The 22,640-nt window shown below is 40.6% G+C and overlaps 1 protein-coding gene across 1 annotated transcript in view; it reads left to right on the forward strand.

The window, feature by feature from the left end:
* Positions 1 to 22,640, forward strand: part of TNS3 (tensin 3) — a 338,094-nt gene that overhangs the window by 216,319 nt on the left and 99,135 nt on the right. The window contains exon 19 of the mRNA XM_067550332.1: positions 18,480 to 19,739. Within this exon, the coding sequence (XP_067406433.1) occupies positions 18,480 to 19,739 (1,260 nt within the window). The remainder of the gene's footprint in view (positions 1 to 18,479; positions 19,740 to 22,640) is intronic.

Raw genomic sequence — 22,640 nt, forward strand, 5'->3', positions numbered from 1 at the left:
CTCTTCTCTGTCCATCTCCATAACACCCAACTTTTGATCCCACTACAGCAGTTTTTCTCAACCTTTCTGATACCAGGGACTGGCTTCCTATGCTGTGTCAGGGAGATCTCAGGAACCGGTGTTGGTCCATGGACCAGTCATTGAGAAACACTGCACTACAGGGCTTTGATTAGCTTCTTCACTGAGCCCCAAGCTATGACCTCATTTATATTGTTATGGCAGGAGTCCCCAGGTGGTGCTTTTAGACATAGTCTTACACGCTCTTTTCTCTTACTGTGTGAGAAAGTTTTGATGGTTGATAGGACATGCTGATGAGTTAGTTTTGGGTTATGCAAGGTTTCTTGTGCTTAACTATAGAGAATAGAGAGCTGTCGGCAGGGCTGGATTAACCTTTCGTGGGCTTGGTGCCATACATATTTGTAGGACCCCATGGGACACTACAGCAAGAGTGCTGAAACCTGCCCCCCGCACTGCCTCTTCACCCCCCACTCCTGAGGCCCCACCACTCACTGCTCCCCCTCCTCTCCCTTCCCTGTTGCTGGATCCTCTCCACCTCCCTCCCCCATCCCCAAGGGTTTAAGCAGAGTGAATGAAGTCACTGGATGCTTTGTCTTTGTATGGCCATATACTTCCTTTTTGACAAACAAGAAAACTTAATGTGGACCAACTATCCATTTCCAAGAAATGCAGGCATCAACATGCACGAAACGTTTCCCCAGAAATGAGCTTAGTGTTGTTCTTCATAACCCCATACAATTTTTGATCACGCAGTGCATGGCACTTTCTAATGCCAGACCTCAATTACATTTATTTCTAAATAATGTCTTATTCTGATAAATAAGAGTAGTGTTTAATTTCTTTGATATCCAAAAATCAAAGACTTCTGGACATGGTAACAAACTAAAATTATAAAACAAAGCTATATATTGTATACATACCAGAGCAGGATTAGAATGAAAATCCTTGAGATTTCAGTATCTGGACAGATGATAAGATGCACAACTTCCAGTAGAAATGTCATGTATAATGCTCTTCTTACTGCACTGAAGAGGGTGGAGGTTTTTTTTTTTGTTTTGTTTTGTTCTTTTGCCTTCATCTCTCACTATTCCTTAATTTCTACTTGGGATCTGCTAATTCTGAAAATATGGAGAGAAGTCAAAATACATCAGCATTGTGCCAGGTTACATATGGTGCTAGCTATATAAAAGGAATCTTTAAGATACAAAAATAGAATGAATGAGCCAAAGAGTTCCTTTTTAAATTCACTGTGGCTATTTCAATCTGCATTTCGGTCAGATGGAGATCCAGTTCAGCAAGAGGAAATTAGCAGTTTAAGAAAGCTAGCAAAGGTTAAAATACTAATACTAGCTGTAACTGCAACATTCTGAATTTACTAGGGTTATTCCGGTGTGCCTTTAATGGGTTATGTTCATGTTTGCTCTTTCTTGCAATCTGTGTTACATAAATTGCTATGCAAGTACAAAATAATGTTTTCAAATAGACTCATAGGCCCATTTATCTATAGCACTATAATCTGCCAGGAGATTGGGAAAAACTTTATTAAACTGTGAATGTCAGCTCCCTTGGGCATACAAGGTGTCATCAACTCAGTACTAGTTTTGCTGACTCATATAAACATCTATGCTTGGAAACATTCATTTTCTTAGAGGGACCGGGGGCAAGAGCACAGTGGGGCAGAGGTGGCGGGTCAGTCCCTGAGTGACGCAGGGGCTTGGGGGCAAGCACATTGGGTGGGGGGAGGAGGACAGTATACCCCGCCCCCGGGGATGGCGCGGAGCCGGTACCTACTTCCCCAGTGACTCCCCTCCCTCTGCCCAGCCAGGTCCGCTGCACTCTCATCACCCCAGTTACCGGGGGGAACTCTGTACTTCTCCTGCTGTACCTCCCCCTCGGCATGTTTCCAGGTTGCTCAGCCGCTTTCCTGACAGCCAGGCCTAGGTATGGGGACAGCCTGCCATGGCCACCTCTCCAGCCGGGCCGCCATGCTGCACAGAGCAGTGACACAGAGCAACCGGTGCTGTGAGAAATGGCTGGTCCTGCCCCTTCTGCTCCCCACCCGGGCCTGGCTGTCAGGGATAGGGCCTGTGTGCCGGGGGAGCAGGCACAGCAGGAGAAGGACAGAGTCCCTCTCCGTCCCCACATGGCAGGCAGTGTGAGGCAAGTCTAGAGTCCGGCAACTACGGCGTCTTCTGAGTGTGGGCCAAGGACCATGGCACTACTGGTACCATTGTAACCCAGTCCTGGATGTCAGTGGGAGGAGTTTGCTGTCTGCCTTGGACTCTGATTAGTGTCCATTCTTGAGGCAGAGTTTCTCCCTGAGATCTTGGCATTGATGCTGGGCTGAGATTGCTGGAAGAATGGATTGCCGGGCATATGTTTTGGTCATCTCATTTCAGGACCGATGTGTATGTGTAAATGAAGCAAGTTAAATGTGGAGCATACCCAGGCTCCACTTTACTGATATCTCCTCCCCTGGGAAACCAATCTAAAAAGCCCAGGACATCTGCTACTGCTCAGCAGGGGTGGGGATGATGCTGGCGTAAAAACAGGACAGTGCGGTCAACAATATTTTCCATGTTTGGGGCTCCCTTCCAATTGATGCGCACTGCAGTTCCAACACCTCTGATTGGAAAAACCTCAGATCATGTGAGATTTATAACAGAACAACCTGCCCACTTGATCCCAGCAGAGAAACTACCAGACTTGCTGGGGAAAATCAAAGTTACAGAAAAAAGTTTTTGGTGAGAGGTAGGCAGCAGAATCACAGATATGGAGTAGGACTCTGAGGGGAGGCCCAGTTGGAGTTTGAAGAAAGGAAAGATAGCTGGGGGTCAGAGATGAAGAAGTATGAAGAATACTGAATCATTCTTTTACAGACAAAAAGTACAAAGCCTTACAAACAGATATTAAAAAAAGGAAATGTACATAACATTTTGGGCCTACAGCTCTCCTGATAGCATCTTTTCTAATAAATAGAATTCTGACTCTCAGCTTCAGTTATTTTTCATCTTTAACAAAGTGAATCGTGCAAGGTACAATTGCACCACTGAATGGGAACACGCAACGCAGGCATTAAGAAACAGAGGGCTCTCATTGAAAGGCTGTCTATGGCACGCTTCTACTGCCAGCACCAATTCTCTTTAGAGACCTGTAGAGACTAATAATACATAATGGTATTTTCCCACTTCATTTGCAAAAGTTTACTAAGCCCTGTTAATAAGAGAGCAGAGTGCATTAATAACCCTCCTAAGAGCCACAACTTGTACGTCAATGTCTCACTTTTAAGGCAGACCCATTACACTGAAAAGTCTGTGCAGAATATATCCTAGAGATATATGAATGCCTTCTATTTACACGCTATGCCACAAGCACTTCTAAGAGTAAGGATTATTTAAAGTAAGCACCTACAGACCATCAGATTTTAAGGTCCTGGTAGCTATCCACAGTGGAAAAATATCTATATTATCCAAAGTCTTTGAGTTAATCCACCATGGGACTCCTGTTTGTTTGTCAATGAGACCTGGCTGTGACGAGTGGAGTTGGCATTAAGCTGGGTCCACTCATTCCTCATGGATTAAGCCAAAAGGGTCGTCATAGGCTCGTCCACCTTCACCCTCACTCCAACGGCTCCCACTTGTGGAAGCCTAAATGTGCGCCATCCTATTTAAGAACTGAGGTAAAGTCCTTTGAAATCAATGGAATGACTCCAGTTGATTTCAGTGGGCTTTGGACCAGATTGTTAATGAAAATACTGTACTAAGTCACTGTTGGACATCATAAGATAGTATGGGCATCAGTTCTAACAATATGTTGATGATACCTAGCTCCTCATCTTGTTTTGGGCAAACACAGATAATGCAGTAACCTAGATGTGCCTGTTGTCTCAAAGCAACCAGTTCAAGCTCAATCTGAATAAAACAGAAGTGATACTGCCTTGTCACCTCCAGTAAGAAGAGGGAAGTACTTTGTAGACTTGGCAAGGGCTCTGACCTCACCTCTCATTGTAGGCATCTTCTCTCTGGTTGTTAAGGCAACATGCAGCCTTGGAGTCCTTCCGGGTTAATAGCTATTGCCAGACACCCAAACAACAGCAATGGCTACAAATATCTTTTGGGGGGTTAGGGTATTGCATCCTTTCCTGTCAGGCACTTGACCACTCTAATACATGCTTTCATCACCTTTACACTGCTGATAGCTAAAATGCATTACATTATTCTGTGCTGGCCATGGAATCTTCAGATGGTCAAGTTCACAGCAGCCCACCTGTTAGGTATTACAGACTACCTAGAGCATGACACACTGGTTCCTCGTACTCTTTATTGGTTCCCCATCTATTCCAGGTCATCTTTAAGATCCTAGTAATCTCAGAGGCTGTCCCATCATTTTGTTACCATCTTGAAAACTTTGCTAAAATGGGATGCTACATGTGGTGGAACACAGAGTAAAACACTCAGAACCTTGCAACTGCGTATTAGAAACATGAGTCCCACAGTAGTGGGACTTGTGCTCCTAAATAACTTTTGAAAATCTCCCCCTCCCCCCAATTAAATATTTAATCAGTGTAGTACCCTTTTGTATTCCAGAAAATGTATTCAAGCAAATTGAGAACATCTTCAAGGATTTCCTAAAGGACGGTAATGCCATCTCTAAATAAATTTCACACTCCATGCTCAAAAGAAGGACTAAGCTTATGAAATTGCCCATTTGTATACCAATTGTTCTTTAGCATAAAGAGTGTTTACAATGGTACCATACATTTTTCATAAGTTAGATGAGCAGCAGCATTATATTGTCTGAGTGGGTTTAATCTCTTTTGCTGCTTCCACCATCATGATTATAACTAATATTGCAATCAATCTAAAAGTCTAATGAGAGAGAAGCCAAGCACCCAATCAAAGCAGCGCCCACCAAAAGAAAAAAAAAATCAATCCTAATCTTGGTATTAGGAATTCACAACAGCCAGTTTTGTGGAGTATTCCCAGAGATTGGCTTTGCTTTCGAAACAGACAAAAGGAAAGGAGCTGAAATGGATTCAGGATTTCACAGTACATTTAACAGTAGGATGCTTTGTCTAGTGCATTGCCACTGCAGTTTTATTCCTGTGCCAGTACTTTTTATTGTTGTGTTGCTAGTTATTCAAGCACAATTAGGTCAAGTTAAATCCATACTTAAACCACAAAGATAGGAAGTTGCATTCATTAATGTAATTTTGTAATCTAATTGTAATGTAATCTTTTGCTTGTTTTTGCTCACTGGGATAACATCATGAGATCCAAATCTCATTTTCTTGAGAGTCCTCTGTGGACAGCAGCCATCCAGTATTACAACACATGTCTCAGTACCATACGAACAACACAATATAAGGAACATTATAAAATAGCAGAAATCTTTGAGCAGTAACCATTTCAATACTATTTTTAAAGTTTGACAAGGCTGCTTAAGGTAAGAGATCAAAAATTTATTAAAATAAGCCAATGCTGGTTCCTGTTGTAATAGAATAGGTAGTTATTTCCAGGTCTTCAGGCCTGCAACCCCAAAAGTATGCCTCTATCAACCTTGGCTCTAGGGATTAAACAAGTTAATATAGTAGTTCAAACAAAAGCTTATCTGCAATCTGAGTTGGAAAAAATTGAACATAAAATACTAAGCCGCAAGCAAATGTATATAATTTTGTGAAACAATTCTTTCTTCATTTAAAAAAGCTCTATAGTCACTAGGATCCAAGTTCTGAGAGTCTGCTCACTGATGTGGGAAGTGTGTGTTTATGGCTTCATGAAAGATTCAGGTTTGTGGACTGGGCTGTAGGTAGAGCTCCTGCTTTCTTGCATTTCACTATGCAGAAAACCAGTTTTCCTTTTAACTCATTCATTATTTGCACATTTTCATTATTACAATGTGCCCCTCATTCGGGCTTTCAGTAGCCTCTCCCTAATTTTGTGATAAAGGCTGAAGCAATTTAGAAACACAGAGGGCCATTTTTATTTGGTGACACCCATCAGCTAACAGGAGCTGGGGTTACAGTAATACTAATAAGACCTGGCTTTTCATCAGTAGATCTTAAAGCACTTTACAAAAGAGGTCAGCATCATCTCCTTTTACAGATGGAGAAACTGAGGCACAAGGAAAGGAAGGGACTTGCTCAAGGTCACCTAGCAGGCCAATGGGAGACGCAAGAGCAGAACCCAGATCTCCTGAGTTTCAGTCTGTTGCGTTAGCCCCTTGGCCTGACTTTTGTAAAAAGTTATGCCCATCTTTTTGCAGGAATCTGTATCCGCTGATTTCAGTGGCTACTGTTACAGCTTCCCTTTGGTAAAATAAATAAATAATAAAACCAACTGCAAAAAACCCCAACATCCAATTAATAAAACATAGGCTAAAGGTTTGACCCCTCCTGACATTCTGTCTCTTGTTGGATATCTGTCAACAATTACAATTTCTGAGCCCCTATGGCTTTCTGATCACATGGCAACACAGCTTCTTTCTCCAGTGACCAGTTAAGACAGTGTGGTGGGCCTTCAGTGTGCCGCTCTGTGCAGTTTTTCATATGGGTGTTACTTCTGTCAGCCCACAAGCAGTGTCAACAGCATTCAGGATGTGCTTAAGAAACAAAGCGCCAGTTCTCCTGACCCCATGGAAGTAGGGCTGCGTAGAAGAGATCTGAAGGCAGAATGCTGGTCTATGAATAGAACATCCATTCGCATTGGAATCACCTTCTCCTTGAGCATTCTTTTCTATTATCAGGATCCTGCATCACCATATCATCCTCTACTGAAAAAGAAACTAAAAGAAAAGAAAGATCAAGGCTGACTCCAGTCAATGTACAATCCTGTACTGATCCGTAAATACAATATCATGTAAACAGATGTCCATCCTTTATTTTTCCTATAGGGTTGAACTTAAAACTCTTATTGTCCCATAAACAGCTGGTGGGTAGTTGTTTATTTTTAACATTATACATACTGTGGGTAAGTGAGAGACACATTTTTATTCTGTCTACCACTGAGCGCTGATGAAGTGGTGACAGGCTCGGAAACAGAAAATGAATGCTCTCTAATGGTATGGCTATTTGGTAGTGATACAGAGGCATTTGCACACGGTTTGTCATACAGTTTATAGTGAAGGTTTGCGGGCTGCAGTGTGGTGAGATGCAGCTGTTACTAAAAGAATAAAGACTTGAAGGAGCCCATGGTGGTTCTTTGCAGTATGACTCCACCTAATCTGTGTTGATTCACTCCAGAGATGAAGGGAGGGTGGAGGGGTCAGTGCCTGCTGGGGCTTGGGGTCTTGACAGCAGCAGTCACCAGATAAAAATAAGCGTGATTAATGCTGGAGACTCCTGTGCAGACTTTTTTTCACCCTGAGCACAAAGTTGTATTGAAATATGAGGGGAGCGAGGAGCAATGTTTGAGCCGTATGCAAACAACTATTTGTGGGCTGTTTATTTTAGAAAAAAACATCAAATACAGAGAACAAATGTGTTGTTAAATGATCTAGGCATTGCCGCTCGCTCAGGCTTCAGATAAATAGAATTTATACTGGAGACAGGGAAGGGGACCACAGTGGAAAAAACTGTAGACTGAATTACCTTTTCAAAAAAAGCGTGTAGACTGAATTACCTTTTCAAACAACACATTTCCACTCCTCCTTGGCTCCAGGAGTTCAAATTGCATTGAACCTGATTTTGCCCTCAGGCTCCTCCCTTGTGTTTACATTTTTACTTGCCTTTTTTGTCTGAATCAAAGTCTCAGTCATGCTTAGCAAGACTAGCTACCTTCAGCAGCAGCAGCTGTAGCAGCGGGAACAGTGAAGTCTTGTGCCCCTGTGAGCTGGCAGATTGCAATGGCTCTTCCTTTCTTCTTCTGTAGTATTTTGTGAGGGGAATATTAGCTGATTTACATAAGTCAATGACTGACTATTGCAGAAATTCCCTGACGTTGTCGAGAGAAAGGTAAGAGGCTTTCTCACGATTCAAGAACTGGACATGCAGCCCACATGCCTTTCTGTATTTATTATATGTATAGGAAGAGCTTGCAATGAGTGGGGCTTTGTACTGAGCAGGGAGAAGAGAAAGGAAAAGACAAGCATGCCAAAAAAGACTTTTAACCTTGCAAGGAATGCAGCTCAGGACTTGTCCAGGTTTGCCTGAGGGAAGAAATTCTTATTTGTAAGGTTGAAAAATAATCCTGATCTCTTATAATGCTTCCTGCTGTGAGGGGATCAATGGTACACTGTGTATGAGTTTGTATTTGTAACCTTTTTCCTTCTGTTCAGGTGGACTGGGTCAGAACTGTTGTTGCTGGGCCTGTGGTACACGTGTTTACCTAGCTGGCTTGCATTTGTGTGTGTTTTTACAAGCCGTGAATGACTGGAAAGGTGCTAGCTGTGGGGACAAGTCAAAAGGCTGAGAGACTGAAATGCTTTTTACTGCCGAGCCTGCCTCAGGTATATGGATTTCAGGAAAGGAAGTGCCAGGAAACACAGACTTGGAGTGGAGCTGAATTGGTGTGTGTGTTAGTATTTCAGCTTCTACTTTGTATGTATGTTGCTCTTTGTACATTAGTTGTAAGCATGAAAATACCTTCTAGTGTGAGGCTTTCAATTATAAGAGAGTGCCTGATACCAGTCTATAGTTCAGGTTCAGTGTTGGAATGTTGCCAGGTTTTAACCTCGGCAGTTTGAGAAGAGTCAGAGTACCTCTTGTGACGGGAGTGGACCCCTCTAGTTTGAAAGAAAGTGGACCCCTCTAGTTTGGGTAAGTGAATCCCAGCACTGCTTAGATCTCCACCGTTTTGAGCTCCCCTTGTTTTTTGACAGCACTCTTAAAAATGCTGGCGTAACCGAGCTGCTTTCTTGGAAAAAATGAGCACATGGTTGAGCTTTGCACTGAAATGGAGTATTTCATACAGACAGCCCTTGCAATGCCAGCACTTAGCAAGGTGCTCAGAATAAAGCTTTGCTTTGCTAGTGTATCTGCCAATTTCCCTTTGCCGAAAAGAAACTCTCTCTCTCTCTCTCTCTCGGTATATGTATCTTTACTTATGTGACAGAGCTTGGTATCATTTTTCTTTTATGGATCTAAAGAAGTGGGGAATTAAAAGAAATGGTCCAGACTGAAGTATTATGAAGACTGAAAGTCTTCATGCAGAGCTTTTTCAAATATGTCTCTTAAGAAAAAAACCCAAAAAACCTAGTGGGTAAGTAGTGTAGGGGCAGTATGCCAATGCTTTATTTTTTTTCAAGCTCGTGGGATTGTAACAATTCATGTCCTTATTTTTATTTTAGAAAAAAATAGGCAAGATTTCTTTGATCCTAGTTCGCATGTCAAAATGATCTGAATCCTCCACTTCTTGAGAAGCACTGAGTGTCCTCATCTCCCATCAAAGTTAGGGTACTCAGAATCTTCAAGGATCCTCTATGTGTGCAGTGTAGGTGTTCCAGGCTTGGTCTACACTAGGAACTTATCTCGGTGTAACTACGTCACTCAGGGATGTGGAATACTCACGCCCTGAGCGACGCAGTTATACCAACCTAAGGAGGGCTTCTCCCATCCATATAGCTGCTGCCTCTTGGACAGGTGGAGTACCTACAATATCAGAAGAAGCTCTCCTATAGGTAGCGTCTTCACTAAGTCCTACAGCAGCGCAGCTGCAGCACTGTAAATGTAGACAAGTCCTCCGTGAAAAAGAAGTAGCTTCAGAATAACTTTTAGATTCTCATGATTCGCCAGCATAATTCAACTGCCTCATTTTTCATGGACCAATATGTAATTTAGGTAAAACAAATGACTATTGTGTGTGCTCTGTAAATGTTGGCTGTTTCAACAGACTATACAGTATAGTTCATTCCTTAATAGTGTTGTCATATTGTAGAATGGAAAGACGGTTGTGCTCATTGTGGTATGTAATGTTCTTCTGAAACTCACTTTATAGAGGGATACTGCAAGCAGAGACGGCTTTGGATTTGGCCAGATTTTGTGCCTTCTGTGGGGTTTAGATAGGAAAATATGTAATGGGACTAGAGCAAAACCAAGACCTTAATGTGGTTAGCCATAATGTGCAGTGTGGGGGAGATTTTCAAAACTAGGCGCCTAACTTCCAATTCCCTTTCAATGGGAGTTGGGTGCCTAACTGCCATTTGTCAGCTCCCCCCACCTGCATTAATTAAGAATATGAAAACTTTTAATCTAAATGTCACCTAGAGCAACACAGGGTAGTTTATATAATTGTAACATCTAGGCTGAACCTTTTTTTTTTAAAGTGGGTGGAGATTTTTTTAAAGAGGAAATGGGGTTTCAGAGATTTTCCATTTTCACATCCATTAAGTGGATTACATTGCATTCTGTTTCCTATCTATTATTCACTGACTTTCAACAAGTACCTCTAGTGATAATTTTTATATATGCAAGAAAATGGCATATCTCTGGGTAATAGCAGAGTTAGTGAGAATTCAGAAATTATAACTAGAACTAGCTATTCAAACTGAAAAGCAGATAAAGAATACATCCATTGTTATTTCACCCAACTAAAAAAGAGATGCAGTTATCATCTCTTTCTCTTCAATTGTGAGTGCACACATTGTTTCTGATCAATATGAGCTACTGTAACTATCATAACATGAAGTCTGTGCCAGAGCTGCAAAGTTTGGATCTGCAGCCAACCTTTTCTACAGTTAGGAGATATGGGTTGGATCTGGATTTTGGGTCAGGGCCATCTCTAATCATCTCTCATTTATCTATGCAGTGACACCTTTCTTAAGTGATCACCTAAGGGACCAGCTGCCTAGCAGAAAGAGGTAGTTTAGTTGTACATGGAATGAAATTGCTCAAATTTATGTATTTATCACAGGTGTTCATATCTGGAGTTTACCACTGTGATATCTATCTAAACCACATATAGCAGTGGTTCCCAACTCTTTTGAGTTACTTAGTTAACCCTAGGTAAAACATGCACCCACCCGCCCTGCCCCCTAATGGCCATAAACACATATAATCCCTATAAACACATATAATCATCATAATAATAATACTAAATTACATGAATAATAAATTACTCTTACCTGATTCAGAAAGTAAGCCTTCCAGCATGTGGCACTGTCTTGTCGCGTCCCTTATGGATGGAGGGTAATGGAGGTGGTGGGTGCTGGCGGGCTGGCTGGTGTGCTTCAGGCCCCCACTGGCACAGGGCTGCTCTCCTCCGGCTGGGCGCCCGGCTGGCTTGGTGCTGGAGGGGGGGAGTTGGGAAGAGGGCTGCTCCTCCGCTCTGGCCGGTGTGAGACCCAGCAGGCTGAATGACCTCAATATTACTGAAGCCTGATGGACCCCTGTAATCTTTGGCGTCTTCCCTAGGGGGTTGTGCGCCCCAGGCTGGAAACGGTTGACATACAATACTGATTCTGTGGTCACTTAAAGAAGAGGTTGACCAGGGGATTTTGGACTTGGTCCATAATTGAAGTTTGATAATAGAACACCTTTTCAAAAGGAGGTACCTAGGTGGGAGATGCAGATCCCACATTTAGTGACTTTAGTTACTTTTTCCTTGAGGCATGCTAATGCCTGTTTTACATGGCTAAGCACTGATTTAAATGACTAGTACAGGTTTGGGAGCTCTGTTTAGCTGTCCGCTCAGGAAAATTAAATCCTGTAAACATAGGGATACACTTTTTTTCTTATTCAGAAAAAAATAAATTAACAGGTCCAGAATAAATGTACAGCGTATTAAAATATTTTGGAGCTGTCTATCCTCTCTAATTTTTTCTTTGCAGAATTCTTCTTAATACATATCCTGCAACACTCAGCTTCTCATACTGTGTGATTGTACTCTGTAAAGAAAGGAATTGTAAGTTATTGAGGTTCTGCTTTGAAACTTGACTGTAAAGAAAAAAATTGTTGTCCCTCACTGATTGCAGATTAGATTTGCTCAAAAAAGATAACTGCCAGGACTGGAAACAACCTGAAATCTGAAGGTCATATGGTTCTTTCTGCTTAGTGCATTATTACCAGCAATACAAATTTTGAAGGCCAAATTCTGCCCTCTCCTACCTTACAACTGTGCAACCATCAAGAGCAGAATTTAACTCTGCACTTGGAAATTAGCACCAGATCCAAAAACCATTGAATTAAATGAGAGGGGTTTTTTCCCATAGGTTTTGGATCAGTCCCTTAGTTAACATTCTCATCCTCTGTTAAAACAGCTGCCCCGCTCTCCCCTGTGTTAGCTCTAACCTAGCAGATTTAACTCTGTATAAATACAGACAGATAGCAAAGCTTGAGCCTGATGGTCCAAAGCCCATTGAAAGGCTCCCATACTTTCCAATGGGCTGCTGCCTCTGAGTAAAAAGGTGGCATTCTTCAACAGAGTGGTTAATCTGAGTAGAACTGTACTTTAAAACTGAAAAGCTCTAAGTACAAAAGACAGAATAAGTTTTCATTCATCTACATGGCAGTCAGAGCAGGGATTTTTCTTGTAGAATTTATTCTTTATCTGATTTACTTGTCTTAAAACATTCCTGGAGCTACACCCTTCCCTGGTGATTATTCATTAATGTTGGCCATTCAAAGAAACCTGAAACTTGTCCAGCTTCTTAGTCTTCACTTCAGGCTGAAGATCAGATGAGAACCAGGATTTTGAATAGTCATTAATTAAGTGTCTTAGCCAGCAAATAGGAAGGATCTTTTCAGAGTTCGAAACCACTCATTTCACTTATATACTTATAACAAAAGGAAGTTTTTAATTTACTTTAAGGGACATTCATTATCCCCCTGTAGTTTAAACTGCAACTTTATAATTATGCATAAACTCAATATGAATAGAAATGTTGTAATTCTTTTAATTAATTGAAATGATTTTTTGTAAAAGAATCCCAAGAAGTATTGGAAAACCAAACAGTACTGTTCTTTTACTGCCTAATCATAAAGAAAGCGAAACTGAGCAATGTCTTTTCAGTGACTTGAAGTGCAACATATAAAGAGTACAAGTAGTGAGAAGTAAATCAGATTTGTAAAGTTCTTTTCATTTGAATAATCTAAGGTGCTAATTAGTAACACAAATATATATATATATATTGAATAGCAATATAATGAAGAACAATATTGTATCCAAACTTCTCTAAAAATTGAGTTTGATCTAGTCATCTTTTGTGGTTAGTTTTCCCGCTGTATGTGGCTATGTTGAAATACAGCTAGTTTTCTAAAAACAGGAGCAAACAACCTTTTTTTTTCTTTCAAATGAAAACAAAAATCCCCCTTTGATTTATGAGATTTATGAGATTTGAAAAAATCAAAATGCTTGACCAAATGATTGTGTTTTTAATCATTTTTTTTCCTTTTATTAGTGAACCTGCAGTGTAAATGGTTAGGGCAAAATTCTCGTTACTTATGTAAGTTCTTTGGAGCAGGGACTGTCATGTACAGTGCCAAGTACAATGAGGTCCCCAACAGATTGAGGTTGCAAGGCATTGCCACAGTATAAATGATAAATAATAGTAATGCAAGCAGTGTTGGCCACGGGAGGGCAAACTCACATAGGTCCAGAATGGCTCATGCAGAAACAGGGTGAATATACTCTGCAGAGCACAAAGGTGCTAGCTTCCCTCCCCAAACCAGCAGTCCATGACCTGTTGGTAGACTAGCAAGCACATTTGCTGCATCCACCGCCTAGCACTCCATTGACAATGAGTAATGTGTGCTACCCTGGTGAGGTGAATGCAGAAAAGGTTCCCTGCATTATTTACCTTTCTAGAACAATCACCACACATTGGGCCGGATTTTGTCCTTAATGTCTTATAAGAAGCATCAAATCTGTGTGCTAGAATGGTTCATCTGGGGTGTGTATTTGTGCCATACTTGCATGTTTGAAGGATTTACAGTACTTCACTTAGTAGGATATTGCATTCAGTTTTGTTAAACAGAAAGAAGTAAGTCTGGAGGAATTCTTTTTTTAACTGTACAAGAATATTTATTTTACACTTTCCTCCCCATGACTTCTTCCCCAGCTCCTGCATCTGCTTAGGCTTTGGGGTCAAGATATCCAACCATTCTAATCAAAGCAGTATTTTAAGTTTGTTTTATATATATATATACATATATATATATATATAAATACTGGAAATAAACCACAAGGAAATTATTGACAGACAGAAAATAATTATCCCATGATTGTTTTTTAAAATACAAAAAGCTTTGATTTCTTTTAGCAATAAAACATTAAACAGAACTGTGATTACAACAGTAAATAATTCCATATGACAATCTCTCCACCCTTTATCAACAGGCACCAATAGCCGCTCAGGATGCTATCAGCAATGAGGGCTACTGAGAAAGCATGGCATTCAAGAGGTTGAGAAATCATCAACCACTATAACGAAGTTCTCTAAGACATATGTATTGTACTTGAGTATCTGTACACAGTACAGTGAGAGCGAGAAGGTGGGTGAGGGGTGGGACCAATAAATATTGTACACCTGAAGAAGAACTCTGCATAGCTCAAAAGTTTGTCTCTTTCGCTAACAGAAGTCAGTTAAATAAAATATATTACTTTACCCACCTTGTGTCTCTCATATCCTGGGACCAACAACACTGCAAACTACAGTACAGTGACACATTCATGTATGTACCTATCAGTGATGCATTCAGCCTCGTGAATAGAAGCCCTTTTCTTCACAAGATTTGTGCAGTTTGCAGTGTAAACTTCAGCAGAGTTGTAACAATCAGCACACACAGAAATGCCTTGGGGAGAGAAATTGTTTGTTCTAACCTCATGCCTTTATGCTTTTTGTTGTTCTCTTGCAGAACCTTATTTTTTTGACATTCTGTGCAGTGCTCTTCTTAACTAGAAACATACTTGTTATGTTTGGTCTTTTTTTTTTTTTTTTAAAGTTGTCCTTTAATTATTGACTAAAACCTATTAGACCTCTCACATGAAGTTCAGTGTGCCATGCTCTAATTGGAGGGAATTTGGCAGTGTGCCATACAATTAATGTTTTTTCCAACCAAATCACTTTTCTTGCCATTTTATAAATTGATTCATTCATTACCATCCTGGGTACAGTTTATGAATAAGGCCCTTTCTAAAATCACATAGTCAGAAAGACTAACCAGTAATTTCAGGAAATTTCATGACCAATATGCAATTTTAAGCATGCCATGGAAAGACTGTACTTGTTACATTCACATATGAGCTGCAGTGGTCTGTCACTTGAGCAGGCAAAGCCAAGGATGCAGACTAAATTGTCCATTGCCTTCGGAAAAGATTTGCCTGGTCCTAAATTTTAATGCAGTAGTTTCCTCATGATCAAACTAGTCTCAAATGTCAGTAGCAAATGATTCTTCAGGAATTACTGCCTGCTATAAATTTTCTGGTAAATGAGCCGAGAATCCTGCCAAAAAACTAAATCAGATATTTTACTTCCCTGACTGTGCATACAACAGAAAATTGCACTCTCAAATGAAGAGTTTTGTGTGAGCCATTTAGAAGCAAGAAGGGGTTTCACTTTCAGTTTATAAATCAGGTAATAGTGAAGGGACTTATTTTACCTCTGGTTGCACAATCCCCCTTTGAAATCAGTGGGAGCTGCATGAACACACCCAACAGAATAGTCTCTAAACTGTCAGAATATATACCCACTTAGGCATGGGGAGTGCTTTATTTATTCTCCTTGGCCCAAAATGTCTAGAAGACTATCAAAAGCTTCCTTTAGTGATCCCTGACAAACAGGGATGGGAGAAGTGATCTAGATAAAATAAGATGGAGCCAAACAAAAACTCTTTTGAGGCTTTAAAATGTTTAAGAGGGGGATGTTCTGCTCTTTGCTTCATGCCTGTTACCAGAGTGCTAGTACTGACATAACATAAAGGCTATTCTCACCGAATTATTTCCAGCCCAAACTGATTAGGAAGGACTCAGAATATCATGTAAAAGCCAGTGCTAACCGATTTTCTCTAGAGATCAAAGAGTCACTATTGAGATGCTGACAGTCTGTTGTGGCATTTTCAGTCCCCTAACTTGTTTGTATTTTAAAACTATTTCTTTCTTTAGTGGAATTAATGGAGTAATACTGCATTGATGCATGTGTAGCGAACATAAGGCTGCATAAAATATTCCTGTTTGTAGAATAGTATACTATATGTTATATTTGACAAATTATGAGTTGAAAACCGTATTTTAAAGAATATGCACTAGGGGGCAGTGTTGAAGTTGAGTGTTTAATACTGACTTTTAGATTCATCAGAGTTCTGTTGTACAGCTTTTTAAAATAAATGTATATACAAATTAACAAATATAGAAGAAATAGTGAAAACGTTTTTATCATAATGAGGTACAATGGCATCAGAGCCAAGAACAATAGATATAGCAGAATCAAATATACTGTATGCGTTTGAATAATGACCATATCTAGAAATCTACTAAGCCCATTATACAATATTTTTGCTTTCCATGTAGTAATACGTCCACAGATGTGAGACCAGCCTCCTAGTCCATTTATGCTCAGTTGTTCCATATAGTTAGGGTGCTGAGACCTTGAGATGCTGTGGTTTAGGAATAACCTTTGATAATGGCTACCAAAATGCATGGTGGTCTGGGTTTGGAAACTCCTTTAGGGTATATTGGATTATTAAAGGGACTTTTTTTATATGATATTAGCTCTCATCATCTTGATTTTTTAGTTGTTAATCTGGTATCACTTGCATTCTGGGTAAGTCTCAATATAAGACTTCCTGGATGTAGGATGCTCTGTTTGGGTGAGCTTAGTTTACATCTTAAAAAATGAAGATGAGAAAGTTACGTACATGAAATAAGCAACCTCAAGTATTTATAACATTAAAGCTACAGAACCAGTGTTCTTCAAAATTAGAGTAGAGTAATATAAAAACAAGCCAAGTTCAGTATGATAGCTTTAGTCATTTCTCAATTAACCAGGTACAAAAGTTTCTGAGGGAACGTGGGAAGAGTGCTTTTGTTTAATGTTCAAGTAACTCAAACAAATTGACCAGGTTTGGAGAAACCTTCCAAACAAAACAAAAAAAAACAAGCCAAAACAAAACAAAACTGTTTGTGTCAGGCGTGGCCAAATATAGACAATTTGAACACAAAAGGGATTTGGAAGTTTGAAATGAAACTTTAACTGTTGAGGTCACGATCTGTGGTCTCTCTGATCACAGTCCAACAAAGCATTTAAGCATGCATGTAATCTTAAGTATGTGTATGGTCCCATTGAATTGTCCCATTGATCTGTTTATATTACATAGATACTGTAGGTAGAGATAGTTTGCAGGTATTTGGAGACATATTGTGACAGCCGACTCAGAAACTCCTGTAAAACCTGACTCTCACAGACACTCATTTACAATGCTGAAACTTCACTGACGTTAGAAGGGTTGCACTGGTGTAATCAGGAGCAGCATTTAGCTCATTCCCACACTGTACACTAGTAAATTAAATGGATACATTCCCTCTTATTCCCTTCCCCCCCAACTATTGTTACATATTATAAAATTTCTCAGATACATAAAATTTCTGCATGTCTGACCAGATATGAACTTCTTAATTAAAGTATTTTGGAGATCAGAGACAAAATCAAGGATGCTCATCCTCCTTGCACTCCATGATAAATGTTATACAAGTGCAGTAGGTCTTTCTTTCTTTCTTTCGGAGGTGGGGAGTTGGGTTTAATGTGATTCTCTCTTATCTCTGTGTTTCATACTCTGACTTGTGAGAACTAGTAGCCTTGACATAATTAAAAAGAAAATACCCACTAAAGGAGTTGTGTATGTACAATATGTATCTTACAAAGCTAGTTAGATGTCATTGTGTGCATGCCTCTATCGAGAGATACTGTGTGTGTTCCGTTATGCTGCACGTAGCCTCCTGCTCTGATTAAGTGCCCCTCGTTTCTGTGGGCTACCAAAAAAAGGAAACAATAGCAGTTGATCAGTGGAAATATGTTTAAAATATTTAGTTGAAGCTGGCAGACTGGCAGTTGCAAAACATATGCTCAGAGCCCGACTTAAAAGTTCCAGTAGCCCTTGTTCAGTCTTAGTGGACTGCATACTAATCGTGTCTCTCAAATTCCAAGTGCTTAAGAGTGTGGGTCTTCAAACCATGTAAACAGTGGTCTTGTTATCGCACCACCAGGGTTTCACTTCTAGGAAAGTATACAAGTAGAGAATTGTATTTCGCCACAGGGTCATGTACATAACTGTTTTTTCCCCTCCTTTTTCATATCATATATGTTTTTATCAAAGGCCTTGCTAAAAATTGAAATGTGTTCCATAAGGCAAGAGAGTGCTTGCTGTTGGTTGATGTTTGGTTTTCAAAACAAGCACGTGTTTACAAAAAAAAAAAAATTAATGAGTGTGCTGTGAGCAGTACCTCTGCAATGTAATGTAATGTAATGCTGTTCAGTGCTTTTATCTGATACTCTGTCCTTTTCTTTCCCTGACCCTCTTGCTTCTCATTTCACAGTGCTGCACACACAGGGTCCTATTGATGGCAGTCTTTATGCTAAAGTGAGAAAGAAGAGCTCTTCAGATACTAGCATACCCAGTGGAGCCCCGGGAGTTCCTGTGACCAGCAGCCCGGATCACAGTGACCATACCCTATCTGTCAGCAGTGATTCAGGACACTCAACAACTTCTGTAAGGACGGACAAGACCGAGGAACATCCAGCACCAGGAATCAAACGGGGCTTGAGCCCACAAGAGAAGGCAGAACTGGACCAGCTACTTAGTGGCTTCGGCCTAGAAAACTCAGTCAATCCCCTCAAGGATATGACCGATGCCCAAAGCAAGTACAGTGGGACTCGCCACATCGTGCCAGCTCAGGTTCACGTGAACGGAGAGACGAAACTGAAGGATAGGGAGACAGATATTCTGGATGATGAGATGCCCAGCCATGATCTTCACAGTGTGGACAGCATTGGGACACTGTCCTCCTCTGAAGGGCAGCACTCAGCCCACCTTGGAAACTTCAGCTGCCACAAGAGCAGTCAGAATTCACTGCTGTCAGATGGCTTTGGAAGCAACACTGGAGAAGACCACCACAGCGCTCTGGCCCCAGACCTGGGAATAAGCGTGGACCCCCTGTATGAGAGATCATTTGGGAGCGGTGAGCCAAAGCAATCCCAGCAGCTGCAAAGGAATCCTCCTGTTTCTGCCCAGCCTCAGGCTTATGGCCCTAGTAACTACTCTACTCAGACTTGGGTGCGCCAACAGCAGATGGTCACTGCTCACCAATACACCTACTCCCCAGAGCGTGAAGTAAGGCTTGGCATTCATAGCACTGTAGAGAATTCAGGCAGTGTGCAGAACCAACCCAGAATCCCTGACACACCTGCCCGGGGATCCAGCAGCAGAGATGCTGTGCAGCGGGGAATGGGGAGCGTGCCAGCTCCCAGTGAAGTAGCAGAACAACCAAGCCCCGAGACTTTTAAATCCAGATTAGTAGCTGAGAAAGACACAAATGGCCTGGATCTAGGAGTGAACGCAGAGGGCTTGCCATCCTCTCCCACTCTGGATATCGATCAGTCAATTGAGCAGCTGAATAGGCTGATCTTGGAACTGGACCCTACATTTGAACCTATCCCGACCCGCATTAACACTGTCTCCAGGGACCCGAGTCAAGTGAATGGCTTCCCCAGCCCTGATGTGGATGTGGGAGGGCTCAGCGTGAGCCTTGGACTCCGTGAGAAAGGAGAGGTCACAAATAGAAATCTCTCCCGGCATGGTAAGTTATTTTAATAATACATGAATGTAATGCTTTTCCCAGCATTTTTTCTATTGATGTTACCCAGCAGGAATGTAGGTCATTGCTTATTACTTTCAGATGATTGTCAGTGTGAGATAGATTATCCCTGGTACCCTCTTTTCATAGTGATCTGTGGAATGACGGGATGAAACTGAATATTCATTCATCATTTTTTTTAAATAAATGGTTGGTTTTTTCAAGATTATTAAGTGCCTTAGGATACAGCCCTTCTTAGTTGTTTTTTTTTTTTTTTTAATTTAATACTCTTGAACAAAACCTAATTGTTCAGTAAAGTTCTGTGGAAGAGCTGCTGTTCCTTCTCTGAGGGGGAGAATTTAAAAAATGGAAAATCCGATTAATTACAATGCGAGTCAGTTTTGTGGAATCATCAGCAGTAACATCAAAGTTAAGGTTACGTGATAATTTCCACATAGAATGAGATGAAATCCCTCCGTTTTATATATTTCTGAATGAATTTCATCTCCAAATTTGGCACAATAACTCTTTGTGGCACAATTGAACCTCCTATGAATATTTTCATTAAAATTGTATACAACATTTGCAGAGCAAATAGTTTAAAATGCTCCCTTTTTGAAATTTTGCTCTATTTTTTCTTTGGGTTTCCAGTAGCTTAACAACCTCACTCATTACCTTTGGTTTCCACCTTAGGCTGACCACAAACACCAGTTATTAAAAGAACAAACTACACCATTCTTCCCCATTATATTGCCTGAATAACAGTGCTAGAAAAAGCAGCTTTGCAAAATGATAAACACTTTCACAGCCTATTTCTATTTTATAAACAACTAATTCCTCCTAAACATGTAACCGTCAACTAAAAATCTACACCATACACACTAACCCTCTACTTTAGTTTAAGCCCAGTCTGATATTCTCAACAATTAAATAATGACCCTGCAACTCCACATAGTTGCAATTAAGAGTTACCCATTTTGTGTGGCGGGGGAGGGGGGCAGAAGCATTTGTTTCGGATGGGGTGGATGTTGGTGAGGTAATGTGGAGTGAAATCATTGTTGCATATTATAAGGGCTGGCGAAGGACTAGGGAGTTCTTAGCTTTTTTTAATGTTGTGCTGGTGGAAAATTTACTTGAGCAAATTTAAATGGATTTCAACACAGAATTTTTGTTCAGGGAATATTATAGACTGAAATACATTTGACTCTAATTGACTTGAATCTTATAAATGCTTAGTTAGTTCTGTGACAGAAATTAAAGGTGAGATTAGCCAACTAGAAATTACTCTTCCCTTTGACTTTCAGTGGAGCCAGTGAAGAGGAAAAGAGTAGCATAAAATAAGCCACTCATTTTTACCTTTTGATTAAACATTTGTGCCTAGAAATAATTGTTTGTTTTTTGCCTATGGCCTCTAGTACTCTCAAAAAGGAAAAAGGAGGCATCATCACTTCATCACATTTATGAAGCCAGATAAGCATTTTGCCCAGTACATGTTGTACTCGGGGGGCAGTGAAATCTTTGGTGGGAATGTTCTGGAAATGGGCATGTAATTAAAGAAGATGAAAAGTTTAAGGGTGAATACATGGCACAATAGTGACTATATGTTTATAGAAATCACACCGATAGGTAGTTACTGAGGGGGAACATGCCTAGTGGAATGAGCACAATGATAGGAGTGAGGAAATTCATAATCATGGCTTTGTCATACTAATATGGGGCCTGTAAGCAAGTCATTTTTCTCTGCCTCATCTATCTGAAGAATTAAGATTTTGCGGGGGGTTGTTGTTGTTTTTAAAGCTACCTCAGAGGGTATTGTGCATCTTCATGGGATGTTTGTATTATCCTGTGCTTTGAACATATCAGTTATATGTACTGAGGCTGTAATCCACTTCCCAAATATGTCAATAGAAAGGCTCCCTTCAATAGAATTTAATCAGTCCACATAAGAGTGTTCTGGTCTGCACAATTTATAAATTGAAAGAAACACAGTCAAAGTGCTGCATAACTGCTAACTGTTACTACAAGTCAGCTGTTCCTGGCATTCATTCATTTCCTTCTGTAATCTCAACGGATACCCCAAAAGAAATAATTGTATGCATTCCAGCTGAAATACGTGTTCATGTGATCAGACACATTTAAGAGTATCACCTAGCATTTTCTTCACAGTTCTATTGTGTGTTCAACACCTTAGTAAACTTTAAACAGAATGGAGTCAAACACTGAATAGCGTTTGTATATCTGTTTCAGGGAGGGAGGATGGTGTGGAATGGCTTTTTATTTAATTGCACAGGATCAGCTAAGCCCACCTTTCACAATTCCTGGCTTTCTAATTCTCTTTGATAGGGCCAAAATAAGCAGCCTGAATAATTTGGCTATGTGTCCAGACCTGACCTCTCCTTGAACAGACACTTGATTTTTCTCCCTCTTCCCCCCATATATAAGATACCTGTTGTAAACATAGATATGTGTACAACATAAACAAAAGAATACATTATCATAGTTAGTTAGTTAATCCCACATTACACCTCTGGCATTTAGGGAGTGATGAAACTCCTCCACTCCTGGCTGTTTTTGGCAACTCTTTCAATGGTTCCCCAACTGTGCCCCAGGTTTTTCAGCTCAGCTTCCACAGCTCTTTGCCATGCTTCATAATGCCAACAAAATACCTGCCAAACTTAACTCCCCCAAACTCTCTAAGCAATCATCTCAGCCAAAGCCTGGGTAAATACTCCAGTACTGAATGTCAGTAAAAGTCTTTCTTTTGGAAGAAGGATTGCTTTGCCCCCAGTCCGCAGACTTACAAATCTCAGGAATCTCACCCTCAGGATCACAGCTGATCGCCGCTATTCTGTAGTGCTAGGGCTTCATAGAATAGAATAGAATCAACATTTTAGATTACATCCA

This window comes from Emydura macquarii, unplaced genomic scaffold, assembly GCF_026122565.2.
Source record: "Emydura macquarii macquarii isolate MOO-44397 ecotype Brisbane River unplaced genomic scaffold, CSIRO-AGI_Emac_v2 contig_1263, whole genome shotgun sequence".
Classification (NCBI taxonomy): Eukaryota; Metazoa; Chordata; order Testudines; family Chelidae; genus Emydura; species Emydura macquarii.